Genomic DNA, 12213 nt, shown 5'->3' with positions numbered 1-12213 from the left:
CCCACGCTCTGCCCAGGCCTCCCTACTCTAGGCCCCTCTGCACAGGCTCCTGAGACAGCTGTGTGAGGACAGCACCCTTCAGGCACAGTGGCCATCAGGGATAAAGCACCCATACCTCTGTACCTTCAGTGCCAATGGACAATCTACTCTATGGTGTCTTCCTGTGGACACTACTGAGGAAAAGCCACCGGGAATGGATGAAAGAAAACTTCCTTGATTATAATGAAGGGCATTTTTCTCTAAAAATGGCTTCAAAATACTTTTTTTTTTTTTTTTTTTTAAATCCAGCAACCACATCTTCTGACAAACAACACTCTGTTAACACAAGCAAACAAAATAGAAACAAGAGGTGGCAGAGTGAGCTGACAGCCTGGGGAAGTCCCAGGCAGGGTCAAGCCCTTTCAGTGTGTATGAGGCTTCGAAGACACTTTGCTGGTGTGATTCAGTTCACCACATTCTGCTTCACCTGCAGAGGGAAAGGGATACCATTATCTCATGAGCTGGATTCGCCAGTCTTACAGGTTCATTCATTCTTGGGAAAGACTAGAGAAATTCAGCACCTAAAAGTTTAATATTTTAAGTTAATTTCAGTGACTCCCGGTCCTGGTGACAGAAAGAGGCCAAGAATCCTTTTTAGCAAGTTTCTCTCCTCTTCATGCATGGCATCTTAGTAAATGCCACAGAGATGCTAACACACCCATTGCTATGGGGGCTCTCATTTAAAAAAAGAATTTCTGAAGGGTTAAAATGAAAGAGAGGGATAGGGAGAGAGAGAGAGAGAGAGAGAGAGAGAGAGAGAGAGAGAGAGAGAGAGCTGGGATGTAACTCAGTTGGGAGAATGCTTGCCCAGTACTCATAAAACTGAGTTTGATACACTTAGCAAGGTGGCTCACACCTGCAATCCCAGGACTCTGAAGGTAGACGGAAGGAGTTTTAGGAGTTCAAGGTTATCCTTGGCTACACAGAGAGTTCTAAACCAGCCTAGGATACATAAGACTCCCCCCCCCCCAAAAAGGAAGTATGGAGCAAAAACATTAACAAAACAAAATGGGGTTCCTGAATGCTAGAACAGGAGAGAGGTGACTGGCCAGTACCACCTAGCTGGGACGTGATCTTGTCTGTCTTCCTGTCCCAGCTGGAATTACCATCCAACTAGAAAATCTACACCCAGGTAAGGGTTTGTTCCATTCTAGACCTGTCTCTGCATCTGTCATGTGATTCGTGGGAGTGAGCTACAGGTGAGGAGTGAACCCTGCACCAGGCTTGCTGCTGTGCAGACTCCATGCTAAGCTAGGAGGTAATGCCTGTTCCGATCACCGCTGCCTCCAGGATGTCAACAAACACACCATGAGACACTTACACCTTCACTCTACACGCAGAGGAGCAAAGGGACTTGGTCCAGCAACCCAGTGACACAAACCACTTAGGTCTCACGGCAGGGCTGTCTCATGGCAGCCCTGACTGAGTGGCCCTCATTTCAGTGTCCCGGCCATCAGCTACAGAAGACACTGTGCTATTTAGAGAAACAGTATCTTCTGAGGTTGATGTGGGCAGGCCTGGCAAGGTGACTCCGACATGGAGAAAGCCCAGGATGCCACAAGGACCCCATTAGTGGCTCCTGAGAATGTGCAGACCCCAGTCTTCATAGCCTCTGAAGTGGCAATCAGTGGACAGAGGCACCCGGGGACAGGCACCTCCTTCCCTAGTACTGCCACTGGATGCCTTGCCCTGGTCTCACATCCCCCGCCCCACCCCCACCCCCACCCCGGATCAGGGCAAAGGTTCTGTCTTATCTTAGAGGGGCAGAAAAGCACTTACCTGTCTACATAACATAACAGGAGCCTCTATTTTACTCACTCAAAGACTTATGGGAAAACATAATTTTATTTTGTTATTAAAGTAAGCACTGCCCAGGGCATGTTATTTACACAGATAACTGCAGTTCGGAGGTTATGATGTCCTGGGAAGGTAAACTTTGACCTCACAGAGCAGCTCATGATTCTTACTGCCACTCTCCTTGATAATGTGCTGCCTGGTAACAGTCTCACAGCTGCTACCTCTTACATCCTATAAAGGAGGATGCTGGGCCAGCCCCAGGGAGGGTCAGTAGCCTGTGCCTCTCCTCCCACACCCATGGCAACAAAATCAATGCCAGGACAACCAGATTCTTTACTCAGACAGTTTGGAAGTCTTTGTTTCAATCAGCTGACTATAAACAACTGCCCCCCAAACACCTGCTATATGGGCCACGCACCACTCGCACCACCCTCAGCCCTGCTGGAATACAGAAATTCCAGCAACCCCGAGTTTGCTGTTAAAATTTGCAATCACGGCAGGGAGCGGGGTGGTGGCGGTTAGGGGTTACACAGTTTAATATGGGCTGTTCTCTAATAGAATAACAACAAAGAAAACAAGAACACTAAGAATTTAAGCTACAGGACTTAAGATTGTTTGGTTCCCCAAAGAAATAACCTTTCCCCAAGGTTGGACATTTAGCTAAAAGCCACCATTCCCTCGGGACTTGAAGAAAGTTCCTGCTTGCTAAAAAGGGAGTCTTGCTTCTTATCTCTGGCAAAAGGATCTCGTGGGTCTTCCCCGAGCTTACACTGTGGTGCCTAGGAACTTGACAAGGTCAACGCTAGCCTTTGGGCTCCCTCAGTCCCTGCTCAGAAACCCCACCCAGCTCACGAGCTCCCCCCCCCTTCTCTTGTTCCCATTTAATCCTGGAAATCTTTCCCTGTCATCTCTCCTTACTTTCCCAGGCGACAGCCTTGGCGGTTTATTGGAATAAAGGTTTCCCTTTTCACCCATAGATGGGCTACTTTGGTTTCTTTACTGCTCCCATATTCATTAGGCCATGTCTTATAAATGTATCTTAGTGCCGTCCCCTATCTCTGCACAGAACTGTCAGTCATTGCAAACAGGAAGTGAACCAAAAGAACCAGGAGAGGCAGCTCCAGCTCCAGCTCCAACTCCAGCACACGGTTAGGAGACAGGAGAGGGCTGGGGGCTAGGATGCCCAGCGCTTGAATCCCAGCACTGCCACCTGCTAGCTGAAAGGCATTATGCAAGCCCCTCCTTTCCCAGCCAGGCCCTTCTTTTCCCAGCCTAGGAACCAGTGCTTGCTTCACAGAGGTGTGGTGGGAATTTTAGCTAACCTCAGGAGGCGATTAGCATAGCATCGACCAGCAAAACAGGCTGAACAGACTCCAGCTGTCATTGCACCTCTCGGGCTTACAGATGTCCTATATTACAAAATCCAGTTCACTCAGGGAACACTGTAGTCCCTTCCATTCTGTCCTTTGACCCTTGACCTCACTCCACATCTGACCACTCCCTTCTTCCTGGCCCAGGCCATCTTTAGATACTGCTTCTTCTCTACTTCCAGACAAGATGTACTGGAGATCAAACCCAGGGCCTTCGACTGAGCTATGTCTCCAGCCCTTAGTAATTTTATTATTCTTGGTTGGTTTTGTTTGTTTGTTTGTTTTGTTTTTTTGTTTGTTTTTTTTTTCAACGCTGAGATTCACACTCAAGCCCCAGGGCCCAATTGCTGAACTTCAACCTCCTGTAGGCTTCTCCTTTCTCTCCAGTGGCCCCTTTGGAATCAACTCCATTACCTCTGAAGGTATAAACCACAGATCCCTTCCAATTGTTATAATTGTGGTTGTAGAAAAGTCATAAAATATAGACCCTAGGCTTCACTACTCTGAGAGTTATAGGCTCATTACTAGATCTCCCTTGTTTGGGCTTGTTTTGGGTTTGAACAGGGTTTCCTGTAACTTGAGCTGACTTTCAGCCTCACGGTAAAGCTGAGGCTGGCTTTGAATTCCTAATCCTCTGTCTCCTGAGGTCTAGGGTTACAGGTGAGTTTACTAATTCTGTATCAAACATTTAAAACTTTTTTTTTTTTTTTTTTTTTTTTGGTTTTTCAAGACAGGGTTTCTCTGTGTAGTCCTGGCTGTCCTGGAACTCACTCTGTAGACTAGGCTGGCCTCAAATTCAGAAATCCGCCTGCCTCTGCCTCCCAAGTGCTGGGATTAAAGGCATGCACCACCACCACCTGGCCATTTAAAACAATTTTATAGATACATTTTAAGAGTTGTTTCTGGTTGGTTGGTTAGTTGCATTTCTTTGTTTGTTTGCTGGCTTTTTGATTATTTGACACAGGGTTTCTCTGCGTAGCCTTAGTTGTCCTGGAAATCTCTCCGCAGACAGATTGGCCTCAAACTCAGAGAGTCCCACCCCTACCTGCCTCTGCCTCCTGAGGACTGGAATTAAGGCTTGTTTGTTTGGAAACAAGATCTCACTATGTAGCTCTGGATATCCTAAAACTCATTGTGCAGAACTCATACTGGCCTTGAACTCACAAAGACTCTCCCTGCCTGACAGCGATTAAAGGTGTGCACCTCTACGCCCAGCATCTTCTGTGATCCCATGTGCTTTATTATTTCGAAAGGTGATCCTAGCAGGATCAGCCTTGGGGGTACTGCTGGGGAGAGCTACAGTCTGGCAATGGTGGAAAGTATATAATTACTTACTGCAGTGTGACGTTAAAATATTCTTCAGGTGTCACTACTTTAGGTCCACCAAAGTAGTCCAAGACCCAGATATTGGTTATTTCTAATTTAGCAAAGAACCACTTATGGCTGGAAGGCCAGTGCTTCATCTCGGGGTGCCGGATGAACAGCGAATTCCTTGCGTAGTCCTCTTCCGTCTCGTTCACCTGACGGACAAACAGGAGAGAAACAGGCCTTTCTAACAACTCTTTCGTCTCTCTTTTGCTAAGAAGGTGTGGTTCTCACACCACACAAATCCTGCCCGACACCTGATTCACTTGCAAGTTCCGACCTTAAGAGCCAAGAGCAAATGGGAAGCTTGAAGAAAAAACAGAGAAACTTGTTTGTAATTTCAAACTTGTACTAACACATACAAATAAAGTAGAAACCACGATAGGAATGCAGCTTTGCTGTTCAACAGTAATTCCAAGCTATCGCTGTCTGTGGCCCAGAAGCACTATGGGGTCACCCGGGCCTGAAAGAACCCTCACACCCACTCTACTGAATGCATGTGCAAGGAGGGTAAACATGTTTAGAAGTAGCACAGTGGAACCCCAGAACATTTTTTACTCCCCTGCTTTCTCCTGACAGTCAAGGACACCGCCCACCCCTGAGATGCACCCACAGATTGCTCAGACCAGATGCTACAAGGGTCAGAAAGCAAATTGCTGACTCAGCAATGCGGTCAGTGTATTTGCTATCTGCACACCAGCACCCAGTAGTTCTTTTTTCTATGGTTGTTTCATTGGCTTTTGTTTGTTTGTTTAAAGGTTTATTTACTATGTACAGTGTTCTGCCTGCATGTGTGCCTGCACACCAGAAGAGGGCGCCAGATCTCATTATAGATGGTTGTGAGCCACCATGTGGTTGCTGGGAATTGAACTCAGGACTTCTGGAGGAGTAATCAGTGCTCTCAACCACTGAGCCATCTCCCAGACCCCTTATTTTGTTTTTTTGAGATGGGGGGGGGGGGGCGCTCGCACTATGTAGCCCTGGCTATCCTAGAACTCACTATATAGATGAGGCTATATAGACCAGGCTGGCCTCGAACTCACAGAGATCCACCTGCCTCTGCTTCCTTAGTGCTGGGATTAGAGACATGTGCCGCCACCAGCACCTGACTGCAGCAACGACCTTGTTTAACCTCTTCTTTCCAGCACTCTTCCCAAACTGTCCAAATGCCCTTCCAGTGAGTAACAGACACTCCTCTCGTCCGTATCAAACATGGGGACAAGGAGCCCACAAGACATTAGAAAGCAATGGTTCTGGATAAGGAGCTGTTTTTAGCAAGAGTGTTTTATACAGGAGCCTTTCGGATGTTAAGTCTATTCGGCTCCTGCACATGGGTCCTTTGCCCTACGAGACACACCTATATGACAGACCCTGGTCAGGGCCTTTAGTTGTTGAAATCATTGTGCTAGAACATATTCTTACCATCTGGCCACTCACAAATCAACTGCATCTTATTCTCCAAAGATCCCTCCCTTGGTTTTTAATGTCACCACGTTCTTTTAAGCCCATCTCTCTTCATGGAACTTACCTTGGTCACAGTTCCTGACATCATTATATGCACACACAGGGGACTCTGGGGATCAAATCCTTGGTTCCTACAGTAGACAGTCTGTGCTAGAGACATAGTCAGAGTAGCCTCTGGATTTTCCTGAAGAGAGAAAAATAAAAATCCTTCATTGTGAAATACGGTTTCTGGAGAGTACAAACTTTACAGCCTGCAGTCCTACTGTCCCTGGAACTGACTGCAGCACATTTCCATGAAACAAGGAACTGGGAGCCACTGGGGTGGGGGGTGGGGAGCGATCCCCACAAAGCGTGTGTGGAGAGGTGTCGTGTTTTAAATTAACAAACTACAGAGAATGTTTTAGCATAGCTGTTCTTATCAGTTCCATAACATCAGAATTATAAAGTTTCCCCTAAAACAGGGCTGGCGATAGCCCTCACTGAAACATCTACAAGATTAAGCTCTACTTATAAAAATAATAATAACTGCATAAAATTACCACAGGCGCTCGAACAGCCTAATTGGGTAACTGAAACAAGAAAGTAGCTGAGTCACGCTGAGTGGCTATCACTCGACTGCAGAAATGGTCACGTGATCTCAAGTTGCTTATTCCTTCTGTAACAAGAGAACTTTTACCTCAGATTTGAAACTCAAGGCAAAAAGATTCCTACTTCGTTTCTCTCCAAAACCCGGCATTGTTCCAGATTACTGTCAAGTCATAACTGCATTTACCCATCTTACAATGACTCATCAAAGCCATGGAGTCTGAGAGACTCCCAGGAAAGAGGGGGACGGGGCTCAGCAGGGATGAGCATGCTCTCCCCAAGGCCCACATTCCCATTGAAAATAAAGTCATCTTGCTAGATGTGCAGTTAGGGAAGAAGTACACACTGTTAATCCTCGATAAAACACTTACTATCTTCAAGCTGTTACAACAGGACACCCACCACCATCACCACCTCCCCAAGAAGGAAAACAAGGGAGAGAGCACTTGGGTAAGGCTTCCCCAATGTGAATTTTGCAGGCTACACTCAAGCAGTGCTTTCTAGAAACGGCTACAGAGTCTGTTAAAATGCTGAGTCCTGGTACCAATATGTATCCAAGGTTTTATTTATTTTACTATTTGTGAGTGTACGTGTGTGTGTGTGTGTGTGTGTGTGTGTGTGTGTGTGTGTGTTCATTCCCATGTATGTGGGCAGATACACAGGTGTAGAAGTCAGGTTAACACTGGATGTCTTCCTTGATCAATCTCTATTTACTAAGGCAGGGTGTTTTTGTTCAACCAGGAGCTCATTAGCTTGTCCCAGGATTCAATCCAAGCAGTGGAAGTACAGGAAGTCCAGTTGATTTTCTGCGTGGGTGCTAGGGATCTGAACTCTTCACACTTGCATGTCAAGCTCTTTTCCTGATGACCCATCTCCCAGCCCTGACACTCAGGGTTTGAAGCACAGCAGCAGCAGGAGGAGGTGTGTTTGTTAAGTCCTCTGTGTAGAGGGCAACCTGTATTTTTGTTATTGTAAGTCTGGTGGGCAGGCTGGTTCAGACAGATAGTTTAAAAGCTGTATGAGCACTCTCTAGCATGAGGTGGTGAGGACTTACCTAAGCATGGCATGAATGAAGCCGAGAGAGCCGGGATGATAACAAAGGAGAAAGATGGAGATGTGGAGAGGCAATGAGAATTCTAATGTGCTTACTGGGAAATAACTCCACAATCCAGAATGCTGCTGGTTGGTCAAGGGAAGGCGGTTTCCAGGAAGAGGAGGGAAATGAGACTTCTATCAGACAGGTATTTAATGAAGGCAATCAGAAATACAAGACTGGAGAGATGGCTCAGCAGTTAAGAACAGTGACTGCTCTTCTCGAGGTCCTGAGTTCAATTCCCAGCAACCACATGGTGGCTCGCAACCATCTGTAATGGGATTCGATGTTCTCTTCTGGTGTGTCTGAAGACAGCCACAATGTATTCATATATATTAAATAAATAAATAATTCTTTAAAAAGAAAGAAATACAAGACTCTGAGGAAGAGGGCCAACAGGCACACAAATGGGGAAGTAAATCCTAAATGGAAGGGGAACCATGACTGTGCACACAACATTCAAAGTTTCTGAAGAGCAAAGGGGTAAGAAATTGACTTGTTTTTAATGGGTCAAAGGGGAAAAGAAATCAGGCATAACCTGATCATATCACAACAGAGAATCACCAAGAGGGACGGAGAGATAAAAGGATTTTGTTTGGTTTGAGACAGGACATTATACAGTCCAGTCAGGCCATGAACTCACCAGATAACAGAGAACTAACCTTGAGCTGATAATCCTTCGCCTGCACCTCTCAAATCCTGAGACTATATAGCCTGGTTTCCACAGCACTGGGATACAACTCAGGGCTTCCTGCATCCTAGGCAAGCACCCTACCCAATTTTACTTTTGATTCGCTGGCTCTACAGCATACCTTGGTACTATACCATCAACCAGCAGAAACAAATCCTTTCTATAAACAAATTTATTATACAAAAATATCACACACTGACAAACTTGACAAGAGGAACACCCTGATGGGAGGGACACCCAAAAATATTTCACTGGAGGCCTACCCGTCGGCCATCAGCTGAGCCCCCATCTCTAAACTCAGTGTTCCTCATTTCAGCAGTGTGGATGATACCACCCCAGACACCTCACAAATAGAAATAAGATCACGGGTCTTAGTGAAGCTCAGACTGTGTCCTTCCTATTAGAATCACCAGTGAGGGCTTGAGGGAGTCGGGGGCCATTGTTCTGGAATAAGGTGGCTTGGTAGTGCACTTTAAAACTTCTCTGCAAGTGCTATGCAGGTCAGCTGGGTACCTCCTCTGGGGTACAAAGAACACATGAACAGCAGACACCCAAGGGAGTGAAATGGGCTGGGAAGAAAATGGTGAGTTGGGGTCAATATATCTGGGCTGGGAGGGGCAGCAGCTTCTATTCCTTTCATCTCTCAGAAAAATATAGCCCCACCCCCACTCCCAGTGCAGCGAGGTCTTCTGACCTTTTCAAGAAGAGTTAAAAACTTAAATAGCAAGTAAACAGACTTTGTACTCTAAAATTTTACCCTGTGTGCGCACACACATGCGTGTGTGCGTGCGTGCAGAGTGCAGGTGCCCTACAAGACATGTGTATTAATGAGTGTATGGTGTGGCCAGAGGTCATTTTTTTTTTTTTTGCATGGGTGCTGAGGACCAAATACAGGTCTTCATGGCTACCCGGCAAGTATTTTACCAACTGGGCTCTTTCCCTAGCCGCTACAATACCAGTTTTAAAAGGCTAATTTACATTTGTTTAGAACAGAACTCTGTGTAGGCTGAAGAAAACTGGTCTCTAGTACATGGGTCCCAGTCAAGGACTGTGCTTTGAAGACAAAGTAGATCTGAGGTTAACTAGGGTGGGGCCCCTGCCTTTGGCATTTAACCTCGTGTCTTCATCCGTAAAATGGGAATAGCCAAGCCTATTTCTAAGAATTACTACAAGAGACAATGAATGGAAATGAGTGCAACCAAAAAGCCCTTGGCACATGACAGGGCAAGGCTAGGTTAAAACGTCAGGTCTCTCGGCGCACTTTTACTTCTACCCCAGGCTTTCTCAGCTTTGCCACAAAGACCCTCCACAGAGTCAGGCTCCACTTCTGGGCTCCTGTGTGGCCTTTCCCTCCCAGGCTGTGAGTTGCAAGCTTAGCCCGGTCCCAGAGAGTAGTCAAAGGGAGACGAGGAACCAGCCCTTCCAAGAGCTTTGCTCTCTACTGGGGCCACCATGCTTATGGAGCCCAAATGACGCAGTCAACCATAATGCTGTGTAGTAGTTTCCCACTGCTGATAGGAAAAGGAAGGGAAGAGAATCTCTGAAGTCACAAAAGCCAAATGCTAAACTATCCAACAATCTGCATGCCTTTAAATAACAAGAGTTCGGTTCATGCAGAGACAGCGCCTTAACATGACGCCTATTTGAAGGGTGTGATGTGCTCCAGGTACTGGCAAAGAATTTACCAGTAACAGGGTAAGAGTAGAAACTTCCTGGTAGTTGCCCAACATCTGGGATGCTACAACCTCCGCCTAGCCAGCGCGGGCCAGAACAGACAGTCATGTGAGTTGGGTTCAAAATTCTTATCTCTAAAACCCACGCTCTCATCGGTGGGCTAAACTCAAGAGGTTGATTCCTTGCTCTGGCTGGCCTGGGAAACAGCGCCACGCTCCCGCTCACCTGCAGGTCGTTCACTGCTTGCTGCATTGGACTCAGGTACATGTAGGGCTCGCCTGTGCCTTCTCCCGGAGGACCGTCACTAACTGAGATAATATCCGCGAAGGGCCTGCCCCGAACCTCCTTTATCGTGGATATGGTGGCCAGCGAGCCCCAGTCGGAGACGTGAGTCACGAAGCGGGCCATGCGCGGCCCGTCATCGCGGGGTGGCAGCGGAGGCAGTCGCCTGTCCACGTCCCAGTCCCCGTGGTCCCGGCCTCCGCGACCCCAGGCCGGCGACACCAGTAGTGCCACAAGCGCGGGCACCAGAAGGGCAGCAAGCAGGGAGCGCGCGAGCGCAGGAGCACAGGCAGCCATGGCGCTGACTGCCGAGTCCCTGCCCTGCGACCAAACTCTGCCGGGGTAACTATTGCCCGCCAGGGTTCCGCCCCTCCGAGAAAGCCAATCAGAAATGAGCAGGCCGGAGGGGGTGTGGCTCCAGCGCGCCGGTTATCAGCTCTGTAAAGAGTGCAAATTTGTCCTAAAGAGATACTTGTTTTGTTTGTTTGATTTACAGACAGATAAGTGAGATCTAGAAGAAATTAAGCAACTTCCTAAGTCACGATGCTAGGAAAAGGCTGCCTTCACGCACGCACACACCACCTTTTTAGTATGCGTGCTTGGTAGCTAAGAGAAAGTGAGTTTTCTATGTGCTCTTTCTGTTTACTCACTGTTAGCAAGCAAGCCTGTATGCAGTAAAGGGCAGAAATACTGACATGCAAGAACTTAAAAATTACTGGCCCAGAAGTGTCTTCAGATAAAGCCACTAAGAGTGTGTTAGTTTTCAGTATCCCACTCAAGACTTTTATCTTGTCCGTTTGAGACCTGTTGAGTCGTCTAGCTTGGTTAAATTCATAGTTTCATGCATTTATTATTCCGGCAGATCCTCCAAGCCCGTCTGATCTTTATTATGCTACCCTGGGGAGTTAGAAAACATGTGTAAACGACCTGACTGACATTTTTTCATCATTTTAAACTGTGGCCACTGTTAGAACGTAGACCCTTTTAAGCCCCATCCTATAGTCTGAATCAGGCCACGCCTCTCTGCAGCGCTCTCCCCCCTCCTTTCTCCCCCCCCATAGAGTTATGAAGCAACCCGTGCTTGACAGCTCCTCTCAGTTTATGGTACCCAGCTCCCTATTATGTAGACCATGCTGAACTAAATCATCGGATATGAAACTTCCTGTCATCTCTAAAATGATATAAAAATCAGACTTAGCCTTTATTCTAGGGATTGGTGTGAGAGTCCTAAAGATTTCTGGGGAGTTATCCTGAGGTCTGCCTCTAGCTGGGTCCCCCACCCATCTCACTAATCTCTCTCTCTCTCTCTCTCTCTCTCTCTCTCTCTCTCTCTCTCTCTCTCTTTCACATTTGTTGAGGTTTGGGCTATTGCTGTGTATTGTAATGCTAAATTCTATATGGGAAAGTTGAGCCCTATGAGTGACTTCTCACGTTTACAAACTTTTGTTGTACAAACCTTGTTCCTTGATTTACAATTATTGATTAAATAAAATTGACTGCAGCCAGTTACTGGAAGGATCAGAGGTAGGTGGGTTTGGAGTGACCTGGTCAGAAGAGGAGAGACCAAGAAAGAGGAGGAATGAGAGAGGAGGAGGAAGCCACCATGAGGGGAGGGAGGAGGAACCATGAGCACATGACCAGGAGAAACAGTGAGTATCTGGGGTACACCACTGGAGGCGTAGCCAGGCCTGCAGTTAGAAAAGTAGATTAGGGGTGACCCACAGTAATTGTCAAAACCAAATAAAATAACCATAGTCTGAGTCTTATTTATTTGTAAGCTAGTCGGAGATAAATTGTTGTACCACACGCACTCTTTTTTGTTGTTTTTTTTTTTAAGATGTATGTATGTATGT

General features: G+C 46.8%; 1 protein-coding gene across 2 annotated transcripts; it reads right to left on the bottom strand.

Moving 5' to 3' along the window:
- Positions 1-246: 246 nt before the first annotated feature.
- Positions 247-10711, bottom strand: Creg1 (cellular repressor of E1A stimulated genes 1). Of its 2 annotated transcripts, XM_034513433.2 has the most exons (4): positions 10304-10710; positions 6100-6219; positions 4542-4726; positions 247-466 (listed from the first exon to the last, which is right to left on the bottom strand). In XM_034513433.2, exons 1-4 carry the CDS (start codon positions 10655-10657, stop codon positions 463-465), a joined length of 663 nt encoding a protein of 220 aa, XP_034369324.1. In that variant the 5' UTR covers positions 10658-10710; the 3' UTR covers positions 247-462. The 2 variants fall into 2 exon arrangements, with proteins under 2 accessions (XP_034369324.1, XP_034369326.1); XM_034513435.2 differs by lacking the exon at positions 247-466 and having other exon boundaries at positions 4538-4726; positions 10304-10711.
- Between the last annotated feature and the right edge of the window lie 1502 nt (positions 10712-12213).

The sequence above is a fragment of the Arvicanthis niloticus genome, chromosome 10 (genome assembly GCF_011762505.2).
Source record: "Arvicanthis niloticus isolate mArvNil1 chromosome 10, mArvNil1.pat.X, whole genome shotgun sequence".
Lineage (NCBI taxonomy): Eukaryota > Metazoa > Chordata > Mammalia > Rodentia > Muridae > Arvicanthis > Arvicanthis niloticus.
This window is presented reverse-complemented; position numbering and strand designations above follow the sequence as displayed.

Coding starts and splice junctions, on each gene's coding strand:
- Creg1 (XM_034513435.2), bottom strand. CDS start 10,657: ATGGCTGCCTGTGCTCCTGCGCTCGCGCGCTCCCTGCTTGCTGCCCTT. Junction 6,220..10,303: donor AAGCAGTGAACGACCTGCAG/GTGAGCGGGAGC, acceptor TTCTCTCTTCAG/GAAAATCCAGAGGCTACTCT. Junction 4,727..6,099: donor TGTCAGGAACTGTGACCAAG/GTAAGTTCCATG, acceptor TTTGTCCGTCAG/GTGAACGAGACGGAAGAGGA.